General features: G+C 38.6%; 1 protein-coding gene across 1 annotated transcript in view; it reads left to right on the top strand.

Moving 5' to 3' along the window:
• OXCT1 (3-oxoacid CoA-transferase 1) overlaps positions 1-20778 on the top strand; it is a 142240-nt gene that overhangs the window by 107355 nt on the left and 14107 nt on the right. The window contains exons 14-15 of the mRNA XM_081279616.1: positions 7786-7875; positions 19130-19210. Coding sequence (XP_081135742.1) covers positions 7786-7875; positions 19130-19210 — 171 coding nt within the window. The remainder of the gene's footprint in view (positions 1-7785; positions 7876-19129; positions 19211-20778) is intronic.

Raw genomic sequence — 20778 nt, 5'->3', positions numbered from 1 at the left:
TGAGGATCGAACCCAGCGCCTTGCATATGCTAGGTGAACACTCTACTGCTGAGCCCAGCCCCAGCCCATAAAGCCCCAAGTTTTGATCAGTCTCATTTGTCCACCTTAGTTTTTCATTTATCCTCTTATATTTTTGCAAATAAAACTTTGATTGAAGCTGAAAATTAGTTTACCTAAGCATACAGTAAAAAGACCTGCCATGTGTCATTCACTGCATGGTGGGGCTAGAGTTGAACAGCAAGATGGGAGACTTACATTCTAATGATAAGGCAATGCTTTACACTGTGACAGGTGAACTCAGTCAGGGATGTTGAGGCACAAAGGCTGAAGAATCAGAACAGATGTACTGGTAGCTGGATGGGGTCTTCAAGGTCCCCTCTTGTGATTTAAATTGCTGGATAATGTGGGGATGGCTAGAGAGGGGACAAGGTCCCTGTCATAAGAAATCATTTAAATGGTAAATACCTGTAAGGCTGTGCCACTACCTGCCAGTGGGCCAACAGCCCTTATTTTAATGAAGGTAATGTGATTAAAAAAACAGGGATTTGTGAGAATGCTGTGAGAGCACCTGAGAGAGTTCCCTAATCCCATCTTGCTGATGAGGTGGGACAGAGGTCTGTGAACACTTCTTGGAAGAGTTATGATTTGATACATAAAGGATAAGGTGGTGTTCACCAGATGGGAAGAGAGTGGGATCTGAAGACACAGTGTGAAGCCATATGCTACGTACAATCCATTCACAGGTCCTGGAATAGAAATGGGAGGTAAGGATAAGGATGGGAGCAAGTCCTCAGAGGCCTGGTATGCTAGGCAGAGGTGCTTGGAAGTGACCCTGAAGTGTGTTGAGGAACCACGACAAGACTTAAAGCAGTACATCAACACAATCAGATGCTCATTGTGGAGACATTGTTTTATTTTCATAGCTGTGGACTGGACAGGTTCAAGAGGAGTAAGGGTAAACAGGGGATGACCAGTATGGAGCTTATTACAATCTTTATTCTTTGTTTTTTCTTCTGCAGTGCTGAGGATCTCTCCGAGGGCCTTGCATTTGTTAAGAAAGTGCTCTCCCACTGAGCTATACCCTCAGCTGTATTACAACTTGTCAGGGACAAATTCTGAGGACAGGGAAAGGTCAGTTTCAAGAAGTATTGGGAAAGCTGGAGTTCTTAGCAATTGAATGACTGTCTAGATGTGGATATGAGGGAGAGGCGAAAGACAAGGGAGTCCTAATGTGGATCTTGGGGGCAGAGGTTGGCCATTAATTGAACCAGGAAGTTTAACAGGTGAGCCTTGATAAAGATTGCTAATTTAGTTTGGATCATACTGAGCAAGGCAGATAGTGATTCATTAAATCAATTTTTATTTTTCACTCACATAGAACTAAAATGAATATCCCATATGGGCAGCAGGCCTCTTCTGGGCGGTAATTTGGCATTGTGCTCCCTCCTTGGAAGCTCTTCCATTTTCAGCTTGTAGTTTAGAAGATGGAAAATCATGGAGGATTGTTCTTGCAAGATTTTACGGTCTAGCCCAGGAAGTATCACCCATCACTTTGTTCTACTTTCCCTTGGCCAACATTAATTCACGTGACCAACTCTGACTTCAAGAAGTCTGGAAAGTCTACCTATGGGCTCAGGAATGAGAGGGAATGGCTTTGGCAATCATCCCGCAGATTGCCACAGCGTGACTTATGGACACTGAAGTCTGAAACTCAGAGGGAAGACTTGAGCTGGAAATGTGCTTTTAGAAGGTGTGAGAGACAGAGGAAGTCTATCCTGAGGGTAGATGAAGGCCTCTTGGAGAACAAGTAGAGGAGACAGTAGGCCAAGGAGAGAACTCTTAATTTGGCCAACAGACAAATGTGATTTGGAAAAAGGGTACTTAGGAGGAGCCTAAAAGCCTCAAGAGAGGTGGGAGGAACTAGGCAGGATGATGCCTTGGAAGCCCCTCTGTGGACAGGTGCAGGGAGTAGGTGGAATGCACCATAAAATGTAGTGATCAGTTCAGGAATATGGCAAACTCTCTTGGTGTCTTACTGACTCAGGCAACTAACTCTATTACAGGGGTAATTTACGGTACTTCTTATTTTGAAGGGAATCACTGCAGAAACCAGATTTCAGCTCTCTGAAATGAAATGTCAGGCTTATTTCATTCTGTTTTTTTGATGTGGTTTTTTAAAAACTCATATTATGATATATAACTGACATTTATTATATGCAATTTTGTTAACTTACATAGAAATAGAGAACAAACATTTTTCTAGTTCCACATTAGTTGGTTTATGCCATCAATTTATTCACCCAGGATGTACAGTTAATCTGTGAAAGGAAAATCACTTTTTGTTTGTTTGCTTTGAAAACAAACAAAAAAGAGAATAGTCTGATGTAACTTTGTAACAACTTGGCTAAACTAAGGCAAATCACGAATCAATTATTTTCCCTAAGGAAGTTATAAACAGTTTCTGTGTGTTTAAACAAATGGTATTATTATCCTTAGTTTGCCTCACTCCTGTTCTTTAGCTAGGAGCATATTATGAGGAACTTTTCTTTCCTAGAGCATTTTTTTAAACAATGGGTAAGACAGAAATAAAGAGGTTTATATTTGGGTTGAGGTGGGAACTTAATGTTCTGGTATTTAATGTTGAGCAACAAGCTCTAGTTTTATTAATAAATCACTCCATGGCTATCTTTACCTTTTACTTCCAATCGATTCACATTTTCTACTGTGGCACATAATATTAATTTTAAAATGCTTTAAAATTGTTTTTTATATATTATGAATTGTTTCTCACTTAAGACCGGAATATTAAGAGGTAACAAATCTGGAAGTGAGCCTTTGCTACTGGTGTCCTAATGAAAAAGGTGGCAGCAAGAGTAATTTTCATTGTGTTTTATATTTTATTTTAAATAACATTGCACAGTTCTTTTCAAATGTCTTCATTTTGCCTTTTGGTAAAATCCTTAAAATAAAGGTCATGTTGAAACCTTGAGTCACTATTTCTTTGCGAATCTAATTTAATATTTGTACTTTGATATGTTGGGGTTTTTAATATTATTGCCTTCACAGTTTTACTTTCTTTAAAATTCTGGCATTTGCAAATAGGATCAAAGTAGATGAGACATACAGAGAATATGGAGTTTAATTTAGATCTGTTTTCTACAGAAAAGGTAGAAATCATATTCATCTTTGTTTTTCTTTTCTTTCTTGTTGTACTGAAGATTGAACCCAGGAGTGCTCTACTATCCCCATCCCTTTTTGAATTTGAGTCAGGATCACTCAGTTGCTGAGACTAGCCTTGACCTTGCAATTCTTCTGCCTCAACCTCCCAAGTAGCTCACATTATATGTACCATTGCCCTGGCTTCAGATTCATCTGTTATTTCTAATTCCTGTTTTGGAATCTGGTCTGTATAGACCTTGACTAAATATTTGTGAATTGAAGATAATACTTGAATCAGTATCTTCTTAAGAAAGTTATGTGACTGAGTCATACCAGAGTGTGCTGCATCTCTGGCTCATTTTATTGCAGTATTTTCTTCATACTTGATATCAGGGTCAATCCTTAACTGAAAGAGATGAGCTGGCTATGGGTTTAGCATCCAGCAATCATCTCCTCATTATGCAAGCCAGGATACATTTCAGAACTAGAGTTGCACCATTGAAGAAATGTATGTTTGCTGATGAGATTTTAAAGAAAGCCACACTTCATGTCACCCTGGCCCAGTGCTTCAATCATGCTCAGAACTCTTCTTCATTACAGGCCTATTTTTCTCCAAGTATCATTTTTCCTCTCGTGATTTATTTAAAGGTATATTTTTAGCTCCAAAATCTCACTGTTTTATCAGCTTCTGGTTGTGTATGTGGAATAGGATGTTGAATTGGGGGGGAGGAAGATGAGAAAGGGGGTGGGGTCTATATCTTTTTCAGTTTTTTTATTTTAACTTCTCAAAATCCCTTCCATTCATTCCTTTACTCAATCATTTGCTGAGCAAGTATATTGTGCCACTATAAATGTCAAGTGGTACACTGGACATTTGGATTGCAGTACCTAGGACCATATCTGGTATAGTCATTTTCTTTGTGAAGTAGTATACACACCCACTGTTTTAGTCAGCTTTTTCGCTGCTGTGACTAGAAGACCTGACAAGAACAATCTTAAGGAGGAAAAGCTTATTTGGGGGGCTCATAGTTTTAAAGGTCTCAATTCATAGAAGACCAGTTTTATTCCTTGGGACTTGAGGTGAAGCAGAACAACATGGCGGAAGAGGCGGAAGAATGTGGTGGAGGGAAGTGGCTTACATGATGGTCAGAAAGCAGAGAGAAACTCCATTCACCAAATACAAAATATATTTCCCAAAGGCATGCCCCCAACGACCTACCTCCTTCATATATACCCTGTTTGCCTTCAGTGACCACCCAGTTAATCTCTATCAGGGGATTAATTCACTGATTGAGTTAAGGCTCTGATAACCCAATCACCTGCTTAAGAACCTGGCTCAGGCCCCTTTCTGCCATGCAGCTGTAACAGTTAGCTCTAATTCCACACAGAATTCTCCCCTCTTCATTTAACTCATTTGGGCACCACATCATTGTATTAGTTATACTAGATGCTGTAATAAATAAGGCTTCCAATTTCTGTGGCTTAACACTCTACACATGTATTTTTCATTGGTATTGAATAGTGCAGTGTGGTTCTGAATAAATGGTAATTGAAAGACCCAGGATAAGGGAAGCTCAATCATCATCCAGTCACCTTGGATGTCAGTGTCCAAATTACAAAGGTGAAAGAGGAGGAGAAAATGCATATAAGAGATTTTATGGGCTGGAGCCTGGAAATCATAACTATTACCTCCTTTTCCTCCATTGTCTATAACTCAGGCACATGGTCAACCCCACCTCTAACTGCAGTAGAGAGCTGGGAAATGCAAGTGGCTGGGTCCCAAAAGAATGCCTGGTAAGCTGAGTTTGAGGGATAATGATGAGTGTGCCTTACATAACTGTGTTTTTCTGCCAGTGTAGATAGAATGACTTGTCTTCTTTTAGTAACTGACTGTTTCAGAAATCCTTTGGGAATTGAAATGGAGGCAAATGTTTTCTTTTTTTCTTTATTTCTTTTTCAATGCAATGAACATGTTAAAAGAGTAGGAAAACCAAATATTTGATGGTTTTACTGTTTATTTGCTAGAAATGCATTCTCTTGGGAGATACTGCTCTTCTCCTTTGCAGAATTGCTCTTCTCATCTGGCAAACTAGTTTGGTGAACCAATCGCCTTGGTGAAATCCCTGAGCCTCTTCCTTCCATTGCTGCTTCTCAGGCACAGTTAGCAATTTCATGCTCAGGGTCCTGCTAGAACTCGGACATACCTGTGTATTCATTCATCCATTCATCCATCCAGAGAGATGGAGAGGGAACATTTGAAATCACTGTAATAGGATTAAATACAAGGACATATGGAAAAGGTGCTTAGCTCTTACCTTGATGGTGAGGGAGAAGAAGGCAATGCTGTTTATGGAGGAAGAAAGTTTGGTTCAGATCTCCTATTACTCAAGGATGCTTTTTTTTCCCAGATAATGAGCTTTTCAAAGAAAAGAATCCTCTTTTGATGGTCTTTAATACATTGCCAGACTTATGCTAGATGCTCACTAAGATGAATTTTCCAAATGAGGATGTAAGTGAATACCTTGATAAACTTTACTGTGCACTTTTCCCTACATTATTCTATGGAGTGCTCAACCCAGCTGTGTGTTATAACAGATACTCTTCTTTCTGGTTTATAAGCAGTGAACTTGGATTCAAGGAGATTTGATGTTTTGCCAGTGGCACATAGTAGGCTAACAGAATAGATCTCAAGGTGTTCTGTACCCAATCTTGTTCATTTTTCACTCTTGGAAACAAACTAATTTACATATCAAAATAGGGCTTTGAGATTGATAGTGTGTGCTTTGGGGTTTGAATCATCAACCACTGGAATCTCTTGGAGTGATGAAGGCTGTTCGTTTACATTGAGTCAAGCAAGAATATTCTTTTTACCAGAAATAAAGAGATGGTTCTTCACCATGTTTTATAAGTGTGTTATATTCCTCCTAGAACAGATTTTTTTGTACCTAGTAGGTACTCTATAAATATTTCTTAACTAATTGACAGTGATTTAAAATGTGTACATCAGATTTATCTAAATTGGACAAGCTTTCTGTTAGAAGCTGTCATAAATTCTACCTATGTAATCATTGTGTCACGGGAGATAAAATTTGCCTGTGGTGTATTTTAATCAAGGGATTTTTTTTTTTTTAAAGCACACTAGCTTGTTTTTGTCATCTTTGCTGCTGATTCTGTCTTCTAGCACTCACCTGCTTAGAATCCACTCAGGACACTGGGAGCATGGGCCGTCTGGATGCTCCTACTATCACAGGTTGAAACATGTTATAATAAAGTTGCTTTCGTGTCTTCCAGTGCTGTAAACTATCAAACTTTAGCATAGGGATTTATGACCGTCACTGGTCACTTCCATGTCTGACTTATCCATATTTCCTACCATCAAGAAATATAGTGTACTGATGCTCAGTTTATTAAAGTTGCAGCTGATGGAGAATGGAGATATTGTTTGTAGAAGTTTAAAATTACAGATTTTCACACAGATACTCTGCTTCAGTTCAAACTTACATGTCTGAAATGACCCTACACACCTCCCTCCCAGCTAACGATTGCCTGCTGCCGCCCATCTCATCCATCGGCCGGCTCTGAATCATAAAGCATGTGACTCTTGGCTCTTTTCCTTTGGACCACTCATCTAATGTTGCATTGGCATCTAAAATGTCTCTGAAATCATGAAATTCGAGACCCTGTTTTAAATCCAAGTGTTGAGTGCCTTTCCTAATCTCCTTAGAGCTCTGAAATTAGGGGAAAACAGCTGAGAGACAGATCTGAGTGTTTACTGTCAAATCAGTTGGAGGATTTAGGTTAAAAAATAAATAAAATTTTAAGGAAATTTCAATGTTAGAAGATATTTCTCTTCAATATACTTGAGTAAGAATTTATTTCATCATCTCTGGAAGCATTTGCTTTTCTCAAAACTCTGTAACCAGGAGACGGGATAGACAGTGAGAATTTTTCAGAGTATGTGGTATATAGAAGGTGGCTGATAAATGTATGATGAATGACAGAATGGACAGACAAAAATAGGATCCTGAACTCGGCTTCTATTTTCTGTTTTTGCTTAATAGGAATATTTTTTTTTTCCAGTTTGTTTTATTTTTCCAAGAGCAAGATACATGACAAGTGTTAGATCCACGTTTCACATTAATTGTTACTACAGAAACACCATTAGTGCCTCAGTCTACTGGCTAATGTCATTTTAATCCATAGGATATCCAAGAGTACTTTTGAAAGTGTCTATAATGAAGGACTTAGTGGTATCAGTGTTTAAAAAGAAACAAGTGAATGTCAGGAGTATTAGAATTTTAATCTGATACTTTTTTCCAGAATTCTAGAAAATGTCTTAAAATTTTTCTTATCCGCTGATTGTCTTATTACTAATAAAGCATCAACAAAATCATGTTAACCATGCTTAATAAAAGTAGCATTGTAATATGTACACTAAACTTTGTCCTTCAACCATAGAATAATAGGCTAACAAAATGTTAGATGGTGAAGTTTCATGTGCTAAGCCAGGAGACTCACTCATTGTTTCATTATTCTAGTGACTTCTTCTCGCAATTAATTTTGATCTCCTACCTATGACAGAAGTGAAAGATATAGAGTTACTTATTTTCTGTCTCTGTTTTGCAGGGAAAGATGGTGAAAGGAATGGGAGGTGCTATGGATTTAGTGTCCAGTGCCAAAACCAAAGTGGTGGTCACAATGGAGCATTCTGCAAAGGTACCGTGTACTTTTCTGCTTTCCTAATCCTGCTTCTGGAAATTCACAGTACACCAAAATGTGGTACCCAAGGTCCCTGACTGGTTTATATTGTTTTGCTCAGTTTATTCAATGTAATAGCATTATAATTTGGAGAGAAAGATGACAATAAAAGTAGTTATTTATTACTATTTGGCTAAATGGTTGTTTAACTTTGAGTGAAGCCAAATCTAGGGGTGTTCTTCAAATAATTGCCTTTCATACACATTGAAAGGACAAGTTTTAATGTCTTCAAAGGCAGTAAAATAATATTGGGGCAGATGTATTGATTCTGGTTCTAAGATGATTATAGTTGTTGCTCACTGTGTGCAAAATGAGAAGCACAACAGAGTGTAGGTTTTAATAGCAGTTGTTTTCAGATGGACAATATGACCTCTTAACAGATCTGCAAGATGTCATTTCCAGAAGGTGTCAGAAAATGGTGGACATGGTGATAGCAAGTGTTCTCATTCTGGAAAGTATTTTACTTTAATAAATTATGGTTATATATGGATTGCCAATATGTGCTAAGCACAGCTAGGCTTTGTCAGCGACCAAGACTGGGCAAAAATCACTGATGTCATGGAAGCTCGTTTTCAACCTTCTTTCTCTTCTTTCATCCTATAATAATCAGAGCTACACTTTATCGACCTTTTCACTGTGTGTCAACAGTACAGTTAGCATTCTGCAAGTGTTTGTGTATGCCGCAGTCTGGCTGGGCACAAGATCACGAGCCACTCACAGCTTTGTAGATTCAAACAGCAATTCTTTATTCCCGAACTCACACCGGCCTCTACACACGTTCTGGGGAAATCCAAGTTTTGGGCCCAAATTCATGTACTCCACCAGGCTTTGAATCCCAAAAACTTTCTGAATCCCACGAGAACTCAACAGGAACTCAGGCAGCAGGATACGCCCTATTCCCAGCAGGAATAACCTTAAACCTGGAACTGCCCTAAACCCAGATTGTCCTAAACCGGGAACGCCCTAAACCCAAGGAGCGGGATACTTCCTAAAACCTGCAGGATACACCCTAAACCTGGATCCACCCTGGTCCTTGAGCAGGGTCACCTTTCTCAAACACACATGCAGTGTCACAGCGAATGTCCAAGGCAAGTCCATTTCCATGAGTCCTTCCTCTAAGCAACATGGGGTACGCTGGCAAGGAAATTTTGATGCATCATTCCTACTTGGCAATGGCTCTCAGCATGTGTATACAAACCCATGACCACAGAGTGGTTAAATCACTTGCCTGAGGTCATGTAAGAGTGGATTGAGATTACACCTGGGTGAGGCTCCAAAGCCTATCTTTCTAACCTTGGAGCTGTCCTGTCATTAATTACAACTTTCTTCCTTCTTCTCAAATCAATGTCTTTGAACCAACTAACTTAATCACTTTCCTGACCTTCACCACTAACTTCTGCTGATTTCAGTATAGCTGATATTGGGTGGTACCATCTTCATTTTCTGTCTCTTGTTTATTGTCCTCTATTTATCGTCATCTTTAAGTTTTAAAATCTGGTTCTCGCTGAGAGACCTGCCAATCTGAGTGGACACTGTAGTATATTTGTCCTGTTTTTATTTAGTGATGCAGCATTGTGTAAGATCGTGGAGCTGGAAGATTCACACTTCATTTGGCTCCCTTGGGGGAATTCAGTTACAAAACGATGCATGCTTTGAGATGGTTTTGTTGGGAAAACTGCAATGAATATGAATTATCATAAATAATTTAGTAAACAGTGGGAATGAGCAGTGGTGCATAAGTGTGGAACAATAAAAATGGAGCCAACGCAGGTGACTTCTGAGAGGTGCCTTGCAGAAGCATCCAAAGTACTTAATTTCAGAGGTGAAAGGATGCCAAGCTTGCAAATCAAATCTATATCTTTTCTGGAACATAATGTCTATTTGGAGAAAACTCTTTCCAACTTCTCTTTTGTTGTTACTTTAGTGTTGAAGCATAAGCACTGAAGTCTGACTTACTTTGGATTATTTTTGTGCATTCATTTTCAAAACATTAAGCCTGTGTTTAGCACATTTTCTCTTTGTCTTTTTCTCTTTCCCTCTCACTCCCACTAAGTCTTTTCTTTCTCCTCAGCTAGAATTTCTGAAAGTGGAAAATAAATGGTACCTCATACTTTGAACCAGAAATCCCTTATTAAAGCTTTCTACAGAAGTAAGATAAATATTTTTACCTTTTCTTCCTCCTTCTTCTCTCAGAGGGGAAATTAGCCCTGAGTTTTAGAGTAGAACTGGAGTTTGGTAGTTTTCCCTAGATACTTTCATTTGAACAAAGCAATAAAAAATGTACTTGTGGTTAAAAGAATTGCAATGGTTTGTGCACACATAATAGTTAGGTAACCTTGAAAACTAACCAACAGTGTCGCTTCTGACCACCCTCAAAATTTTACCTGTGCACCTACCTGTTCTGTTGCTGTTCAGTATTATCTACCTGAACATATGGACACTGGCCCAGCTCTAGGCTACAAGGGGACTATGCCACATCTTTCCTGCATCTGTTACTTGGCTATAGGTCGGAATGGAGGCAGAGAGGAGGCTCCTCACTCTTGGTAACCTTTCCAGTTAATGACCAGTTCACAGCCGAAGGCAATGATGCCTGGTGTTTTGTAAGACATGAGAGTGAAAAATTTGCAATGAAGGTTTAAAACCTGAGAAAAGAAATATTATATTCTTGGGCCAACAATTTTTTTTTTCCCTGTGAGTGGGTGGACCTGTCCACCAGTTTTTTTAGGTGCATCTTTCTTTTCATTCTTTTCCCTCATCTGTAGAATTACAGGTGCAGATTATTTATAAATACATCATTGCCTGACCTTTAAAAGCATGCTTTTTTGTAATTGTTCTAATAAGAGAAAGAAAATTCTTTCCTTGGAAGCCTTTGCAACTAGCTCTTTTCATTAGGGTAGGGACCAACAACTTCTAAAACCCCCAAACCTGGCTGCCTACTGGTGCTGCTTTCAATTGACCCCTGCCTTCAGATGACCTTTCAGATGTATGACTTTCAGATGTATGACAAGGACAGGCATCAAACTGGTGATGTAACATAATTCTCACTGAGGCTGAGAAATGAGGGTTCCAGGCAAAATTGTGAAGTAGTCAGGTTTTTTATTTCTTTTTCTTTTTTAATGCTCCCTTTTTAAAAAGCTTTTTTTTTTTTTTTCATCTCTTCATACGTCCCATCTTCTGCCCTCTAAAACTGGGAGGGAAAGGAAGGGCAGAAAGGAGTGATAGCCCTGGTCCCTTGTGTGGGGTGCTGGGCAGGGGCTACGCAAGCTTAGTCTCAGTTTCCCAGTGACCCTCTGAAGCATTATTCAGGACTATCAGGATATAGACGGCTCAGAAGCTTGTCCAGGTAAGGGACAGGGCTAGGACTTTGATTCAGTCTGGTCCTGCCTGTGATCATCATGCTGAACTGTGCCACCTCTTTACAAAACTGACTCTGCACCAGCAGCTCCCAGGTCTGTTCTTTTCAGAAAGCTTCAGGTTTTAGGATTACTCCTTTCTTTGCCCTTGCTTTCTTGGGTTGAATTCCTTCTTGCTTTGGTGAGATAGATATCAGTAAAATGCTTAAAGGAACACAATCCGAGAATACAGTTGTACCCTTAGTACCTACCTTTCTCTCTCCCATTATTATAATCTTGCAAGTTTTACCATGGCATGTAGTAGCCCGGGGGCAAACTCCCCTGCATATAGATAACATTCATGCCACCAGGCTTGGTTCCGTGGGATTTGAACATTTCTGATGTCTAATTTCTGAGTCATGTCCTTTAAATACAAAACCAATGACTTTTAGACTTCCTTAGTCCTTGTTCTATCCATCTGATAAAGGGCTTAAATAGAGCAGCAGCCTTGGGCTCCAAGTTGTAAGCCATGTGCAGAGGGCTGCAAAGCTGCCCCCCACCCCAGCTGGGTTCCATAGGTGCCCTGTCCTTTTTTATAGCCTCCTGCCAGGACTCCTCAGAACTCCATCCCCGGCCCCCTTGTCTTCTTACCACTTACACCTTTCCTAGGTGCCATCTACTATTTTTGGAGCAACTGTTATTTTTCACTGAGTGGCTCCATAATCTTTTTTTTTTTTCCACATCAGAATTCTCTTGATGAGATCTAGAACTATATTTCTAACTACCTATCAGACAGCTCTGCTGGGTTGATTCAGAACTGCCTCAGCTCCAACACATTCCCATGTGTATCCATCCTTTCACCCAATTATGTTCTTCCTCTTTTTGCCCAATAGAGAAGTGGTGATTTCCCAATCCCTGTCTGAAGACACCCATGCCACCTTTTGATCTTTACCCCCTCCCTTCACCAAGCACAGTTAACATGGCCTTAATGGAGCCAACAAGTATTTACTGAGCACCACTGTACACAAAGCACTGTCCTACCTCGGGCTTCTCACAGACAAATCCCACCCCAAGAACCCTGATCTCTAAGTCTCTGTGAAAAATTTGTTACAACACCTGTCTGATGCCTGCATTTAGATAGATGGTATGAATGACCAAAGGGATATTTTTGTTGCTTTGTCTTGAAATTTGATAGAATTTCCTTATATGAATGTATTGATTCATTGAGGACCTACTATGTGCTGGTAATATTGTGGGATCTGAGGATATAGAAGCTGGTGACATGTGGTCCTTTCTCTAGGCAGCTCAGAGTCCCCTGGAGAAAGAGTTATAGAAAAGAAGAATTAACATCTAGGAAAGAAGGGTGCAAAGCAATGAAGAGTTTCCGGTGGGACCTGTGGAGCACTTCCAGGCAGGGCTGAAGGGTGGGGGCAGTGTTTGAGAGGGAGAGCGAGCGGGGTTGCAGGGGATGGAGAACTAAACACAGGGCAGTGTCTTATTATTTCCCTTCCAAAGATGGACAAACTGAATTCCACAGGGATTAAATATTCTGATAAAAGTGCAGCAGAGAATGAAGAACCAAACCAAACCAAACCTGTGCTTCCTACCTCTGGGTCTCAATTTTCTTTTACTAAAATTTTCTGGCAAATATCATCACCATGAACAACATAGAACAAGGGTTTTGTTCTCAGTTTTGAGTATTGGAAATGTATTCCTAAGAGTATAACTTCCAGAGCACCAAAGCAAAGAAACAGTCACACTTGTCATTTACTGTAAACAAGAGAACCTTGGCCACCTATTTTTGAGAACATAAATAAGGCCTGCATTTCTAAAACAGGTTTAGATTTTATTTTTATTACAGTAGGAGGTCTGGATTCTCAAGGGATAAAAGAATCATAATTATATTGTTAAGAAGGTGGGAGTAAATCTTAGGGAATGATTTTCTGATTTAGTTTAATCAGTGTCTAGTAGCACAGGTCTCTTAAAGAAATCTTGAAGACTATTTTCTCTTTTATTTTCTGTGAAGAACAATCATAAAAATTTATTCAAGTTTATTCATTATATTTTTTTCAGGCCAAATATATTACTAAAAATAAAAAAAGAAAGTTTTATTGTTTTAATCCTTTCTTGGGAATCATTCCTGAGATAATTGTCAGCTACACTGAAAAGTATCCCAAGGTAAATAAAGTATTCCTTGACTAGGAATAGTAATTCCTAATTAATATAGTTTCAACTGGTTTAATTTATTTTCATTCCTCAAAGCTTATTACTCTTTTGTAGTTTGTTAGTCAATATAGTAGCTAGGATCCATTTGGGAAAAAAATTTTGACTATTAATAAAAATAGCCTGGCAGGATAAGGGTGTGTGGCTCAGTGATAGAGCATGCACAAGGCCCTGGGTTCAATTTCTAGTACCACCAAAAAATGAAAGTAAAAAATCAAAATTATTACATAATTTTGCCTTTTAATTGCTCTTGTGATCAAATGCCTCCTCCCCCCCCAAACATTATTCTGTGGAATGAAAAGGTGTAACACAAACAGCCAGAGGGCTCTTAAACTTGTCTTCCAGAATTCAGTTAAGCTCATAACTTAAAATTCCATAACTTTGAGTTTATGTGCATGAGTACTCACATTTTAAAAAAATGGAAAGAAAAATAATGCTAAGTGAAGCTTTCTTAGGTGGCTTACCAATGCATGATTGGAAGGGGAAAGTAATTTCTCTGTCACCTCTGCCTTCTGGACATTAGAGACCCCAGGATGCCACCTTTACAGAGAAGATAAAGGCTCAGCTGCTATAATGATTTTTGTGTTATACTGAAGAAAAAGGGCCTTCTATTCTAAGACCTCAAAACCCTGAAGACTATTTTCAGGGAAATGGCTTGCTGTATCCATTGTCTCATTTGGCTAGTTTTTCCCTTGTGAATTCCCAGTAACCACAAACGGTTATTGCATGAGCGATAAAGATCGTTTGTAACTGCAAATGTTCTCTCAGTTAGCTGAACCTCTCCACCGAAGTCCCCAGTGGATTGCCAGAATCTCTACTGAGTAGGTGCTGTATAAAGGCCAAAAATATCCCATGAGGATGAACTCAGTATGAGTCATTTCATTCTGTCCTTTTATTCTGTTTACCTTGATTTTCTTTATTTAGCAAATTCCATTTCTCTCTTCTGGTTACCAGTCAATCATCATAGTGAGGTGACAGTCATGGATTTTCTAATACAATATTTCCTGATATTTTATATTTGGGGGTACGTTCATTTGATTTGAGCATTAAGATTAGGGGAGAGAGTCTGGAGTTGTGGCTCAGTGGTAGAGCATTGCCTCACACATATGAATCACTTGGTTTGCGCCTCAGCACCACATAAAAATAAATAAATAAATAAAATAAAGTTATTGGATCCATGTACAACTAAAAAAAAGTATTTAAAAAAAAATCAGTGGAGTGAAGGAAGAGGCCCAGGAACGGGGACTGTCAGCCTTCTCTTGTGATGTTTTGGTGAGTCCTAATAGAGGCCTTTCCTTGGTTTCCATGTGTAGGCGAAGTTTCAGCAGGTTCAGCCCCTCTTTTTAGCAGATTATGGCAAACCTTGAAGACTAAAAAGGAACAGGTGTAAGAGGTAGGATAATTCATTCTGTTTTCATCTGCCCTTTTAAATTTGCATATTGCCTGTTTCAGTCCTGGATTATCTTTTCTTCTCCCCTTGATCATGACTTCTTCTGTCTCCCTAAAGTCTTGTGAGCCTCTTCACATGCTTCTCTCAGCCATGCTCCTCCTGGAGATGCTGGGAATGGACAAGTACTTATCTAAAAACTAGAAAGCAGCCTCTAGTGCTCCGGAGGCATGTAGCCCTGTGGTATTTCATAGCTCTAACTCTGTAGGAGTTCCTTGAATTAGAAATGTAATGTTCAGACGGAATTTATTGATCACTGTGTTGCCAGAGCTCTACTGATTGCTGTAGATACAAAGATGAATGGTCTCAGCATTCCGGGAGCTCTAGAACTATTGCAGGGTGGTTGTACATCAACAGTTTCAACACGGGTAGTGGGAGAAGGAGGCACAGAAGCACCCAAGAGGGATGCTCTAGACCAGAGATGCCCTTGGGACACTGGTGTGCAGGCAGCAGATAGGAGATATTGGCGAAGATTCTTCACAGAAGATAATACCTGAGCCAAGTCCTGAAGATAGATAGGAAGTTAATACCATTTGAATCTGGGGTGATGGGATGTGAGGTGGTCATGTTCCAGGTATCAGTGAGCATTAACAAGGGCTTAGTTCTTTTAGAAACAACTGATTTCTAGAATTTGTGTCTTCTGTGCAGTTGATTATTAAGACTTTCCTAAAGACGGTTCCTGAAAGACAAAAATATATTGCAGCCACATTTAGGAAGTACCTAACACAGATGATGAGTGTGAAGTGAGTTTTTATATAAAGCAACATCTTAAACAAAGCTTATATACTTGCCTCAGGTCAATGAACCATTAACATCAAATGCAAAAATCATTCTGTTATACAAAAGAGAACTTGCTATCTGGGATCAAGTTCTCTGTGATAGCATTAGACCTTGTTATGATAGCAAGGGGATTTATTATCACTTAACCAGAGTTGTACGTCACTGTAGAATGTAGGTCTAGGATTTCATATAGACATCTAAAGAATTAAAATGCTGTCAGTGCAAGTCTTTCATGAGACCTCTAACCATTGAAGGGGAAAGAAAGAAACTAGGGAAGCAGATGGAAGAAATGGATTTAAGTGTTCATCAAGGTTGTGATGAAGTCAACGAACAATAGCAGGCTGAAATGAGGAACCCTCATAACAGTCGTTTGCCATTCCTCTGCCTTTTCTGACATCTCTTCTACAGGAAGGCAAGAAAAATGAGGAAAGATAAAGATGGACAAGACCCCACAACCCTGGATTTTGCTATATAGATTCCAGAACATTCCATTTGCACTTCAAGAGAACACTACAGTGCAGAGAATGGCTTTCTGGCTTTCTAATGGCAAAGTTTAGGTCCTTGGGTTCCTCATATAGTGTTCTTTGTTGCCACACTCTACTGCCCGTCTTTATTAGGGTTTATTTTTAAACGCTATAAGCTCAGCAATTGTTCCTTCTTTGTGAATCACTAATATATGCAGCTGCCACACCACCCTGGAAGGCTCAGCCCCGCGAAGTTAGAGCAGTGTGCTAAAGTGGGAGTCAGCCGTATTTTGTCTTCATAGCTAATCTGTTGTTGAATATTGCATTTGTGGCATTTTAAAATCTTTCTGCATCTCATTTTCTCTCTTCCCTTGATCTCTGCTATGTCTTGGAGCTAAATGTGAATGGAATCATCTAGCTACATTGTTCTAACTGTGAGATTATACTTGACGCCATTTTTCCTAGGCAAGCTCTACAGTTTGCCTCCAAATATGAATCATGTTTTAATTAGTTTTGTGGGTCTCCGGAGTTGTGTTTAGGCCATTTTCTGTGTAATTCTATGTCAGATTACTTCACAAAGGACCTAGAATTCCCTGGGTAGGTATAGAAATGTTAAATATAAAGTATATAAACAATACCCCCTAACATTTATTGAGTACTTGCTAATTACCAGACAGTTGAATTCCACTTAATTCTATCAATAACTATGTGAAAAAGGTGCATGAGGAAGCATGGGCACAGGGATCTTGCACAGATAATGTGGAAAAGGGTCAGGTCCTTTGGCTCTAGCACATACTTCTTACCACTGTGTCATCTTGTTTATGCAGAAAATGATCTCTAAAAGGTCTCTATCATAGGACACAGTTGATGCTATCAGTCGAAAAGCATGATTTTTCCTAAAATGAAATTGGTTGTTCATTAAAATCCAAGTGGCTGCTTTCACATCAGATGTGTGTGAAGAAAGGGTACTGTAGACCTTGCTCACATAATGAGAACAATATTAAGAGTTCCCTACAGAAAATGTTCTTTAGAGGCCTACAGATTGTTCACTCTGTTTGAAGTCAAGTTTGGAATTCATTGTGACGTGCCTTATTGGAGCTATATTAAATGTAAGAAGGCCTGACAACTGTAGAAGTTTGAATATTCATTATTAATATCATCTGTTCAATTTAGCTTCCATGATATGTGCCAGATTTGAAATCTCAAAAGGAAAATAGATAATTAGAAATGAACTGAAAGTAAGGTTCTCTTTCTATATCTCTAAATTTTCTTGTATGATGTCTGTGTATTTCATATGTATTTAGCACTAGTTTTGAATGAATTAAGATAATAGTTTGTCCATTTTTAAAAGTCCATCCAAGATGTCCAGTAGACTTCTCTTTCCTTTGCTATTCATTCATTCATTTATTCACTCCAAACCTATTGAATACCTTCTATGCCTCACACTAAGTACACCAAAACCTTTAAATTAATGCTGTTTCAGAGTTAACTGGTTACCTCAAGAAGTAAAATCTTAATTTAACACAGTTATCAGAAATTCATTGCCTCTGATCATATACTTGGTCTCATGCAAGTTCCGGGGGAGATATAAACTAGGTAGCAGGTAAGTATTCCAGTGGGTTAAAAATGAGATGGCTAAAGACAATGGTGACATGGTATGTGGTGTGCTTATATCTAGAAGGGAGCAGTAGAAGCATTTGCCATTTTTAAGAGAAGATCCAGAGTGTGACCAGTTAGACTTCAGTCTCAAGGGAAGTAGCAATTTAGGTTCCTGGTGCTTGATACTTAAAAAGGAGCTTAATCACAATCAGAAGAAAATTATCTGAAAGTCAGAAAGCTGGTTTCCACTCTCAGTCCTGCTTTTTGTTTTTTGTGTGAAGAAAGGGTACTGTGGCTAATTGAAAGTTGGAAAACATGCATTTAGACCAGCTCACATTCAATAATGAACAAACAGAAGCTCAGACAGACTCCAGGAAGAGCAAAGAGCTGTGTAAAAAAGTAACTATAATCATAATATGCTGCACCACGTGGCCCAGCAGTGATCAGTTTTATATGGTCATAGGTCAGAATGATGTAAATTTTGACTATGGAGTTAACTACAAATTGTGACATGTTCAGATGGGAGAATTGAAGTGATGGAGGGGACAGTAGGGGGTGGGAGTAGCATTTGTAAGAGAATTAAGTCCTTTTCTACCATGATAAGAAATCAGTAGGTAATGTTTAAAATTGATTAGCCAAGGACTGGGGATGTTGTTCAGTGATAGAGCACTTGTCTACCATGTACAAAACTCCAGGTTCAATCCCTAGCACCACATAATAATAAAAATAAATAAATAAAATTAATTAGTCAAGACACAAATAGCAAGGTAAACATAATTTTAAATGTGGATATAAGAAGAAAATGTATAGAAATATAGAGGAAATGAGGGGAAAATAAAAGAAAAGAAAAAGGAATGGATTCCTGTTGGGTAGAAAGACAAGATACTGCTATTTTCTGGGTATGTATTGCATTTTAATGAATGAAATTAAATGTATTATTTTTAAAAGGGACCTTAGCTTTTATGTTCTATGTGTGCTTTCTATACTTGGCAGATAGCTGCTCACATGTTTTCCTAGAGACCATTCCCTGGAAGGAAAAAATAAAGCTGGATATTAGAAGTGAGATTGCACATCAGAAGACCCAAGGCCCAAGAGTCCAAATTTGTGGCAGGGTTTTTTTTCCCAAAGAAATCATGTATGCCTTTGACTGTTCATGTAGCACCATCCCTAAATTATTTTAGGGACAGATGCTGCTTCCAGAAAGGAAGTCAAATCTTACCTGTGTAAAAATTTTAAGATAGCCTGTGCCTAGGGGACAGTCTTTCTGATAGTTCCTGTATGTCTCATGGTCACATCAGTTCTAAATGAGAATTTCTCCCTAACTTCTTGTTCTGATGTTTCTTTCTTTCTTTCTTTCTTTTAAACAGGGAAATGTCCACAAAATCATGGAGAAATGTACGTTGCCCCTGACTGGCAAAGAGTGTGTCAACCGCATCATTACAGAGAAGGTAGGGAGCCTTTGTCCTTTTTATTCCCTCCAATATCCGCCACAGCCTTTTTTATTTAGAAGCATTTTTAGAATTCTTTATTACCTCCTGAAAGTGTATTACATCAGTAGTCATAGGATTAATTGAGTCTGTGGGTAAAATGAATAGCAAAATTCATCAATTTAATGTTTCCAATTGTAAAATTTTTCATGGGCAACTCTCTGGAAATATATACACACAAAATCGAACTGCTATCCTTGGTAACTGAGAGTATATCATCAGAGGAGTTTTATTGATCCCTACATTTTGACTCTTAAGATGTCAAGCTGGATGATATATGCAGAGTTAAGGGTACATTCGTCACTCCTGCTTTACTTCCTTGCCTTCCCGGTTTGGTACTTCCTAGTGCAAATCGTTGGGTTTCGTTTTATGAAGCTCAGTCAAAATTGAGTTTTAATCATTTGGGTGCACATTACAGTATAGACCCTACACTGAACCAAGAACTATATTTGTTCCTTGAATGCTTTCTGCCTCTCTTATAGGGGGACTTCAAAACACACCAGCTATTTCAGTGCCTCTCTAGAATTTTCTTCTTAAATGGAAAACGTTGGCCATTGGTACAACCCAGAGACGCTCAGATCAGTGAAGCATTGCAGTCATCTTTCTGTTCCAGATTTGAGTTTCAGGTGTTGAGAGGTTGGAATTCCCATAAGTCAACTGGAAAGGAGGCACTTTCTTGATTCAGTATTTTTTATATCAGTATTGGGAATTGAATACTGGGGTGCTCTAGCACTGAGCTACATCCCCAACCCTTTTTATTTAGAGACGGGGTCATGCTTGAACTTGTGATTCTCCTACATCAACCTCCCGAGTAGCTGAGATTATTGACATGCACCACAGCTCACAGCCCAGAATTATTCTTGATAATAGAATAATTCATGGTCATTTTTAGGCTTTAGTCTTCATTTTTAATCAAGTTTTTATTTATAGCTTATAGCACTAAGTGGAAATCTTCCTAAATATTTTTAAAGTAAGTTTCCCTCTTTTTAAAAATAATAGATGGTTGGCTCTCTAATATATCATGGGAAATAATTAAGGGTTGATAAAGATGCTAAAATTTTTTAAAGCAATGAGTCAATTTGCTGTAAGTTTAATCTCCCTGATTACTGAAACCTTATATTCACTATGCCTAAATCTGTCTAAATCAGCTCTGTGCTTGCTCTTAATAACATAATCCATAATCCAGAGGTCCTTTTTTTTTTATTTGTTCCATTTTTATAAATTTACAGTTTTTCATAATTCAAGTAAATAATTTTGAATAGGACTCTAGACACGTTTTCTCTAAAGGGGAATGTCCATTAAAAAAAAAGTCATTTTAGATGAAGTAAGTTAACGGAATATGTGGACATTCCTAAATTACCAATGCACATTTCTGCTAAAAAATAGTTCTTTTTAAGGAGCATTTTAAAAATGTGCAAACAAAAGGAATATTTGCTAAAATATTTCCTCTTAAGTGTAAACTACCTTTTTCAATATAATCTCTCAGGTTATCAAGCAAAGAGGGAAGGCAAGCATCTCCGGTCCTGGGA

The sequence above is a fragment of the Spermophilus citellus genome (genome assembly GCF_964194105.1).
Source record: "Spermophilus citellus genome assembly, chromosome: 1".
In the NCBI taxonomy this organism is placed as follows: Eukaryota; Metazoa; Chordata; class Mammalia; order Rodentia; family Sciuridae; genus Spermophilus; species Spermophilus citellus.
The sequence above is the reverse complement of the archived record's forward strand: the minus strand, read 5'-3'. Positions and strand labels throughout refer to the sequence as shown.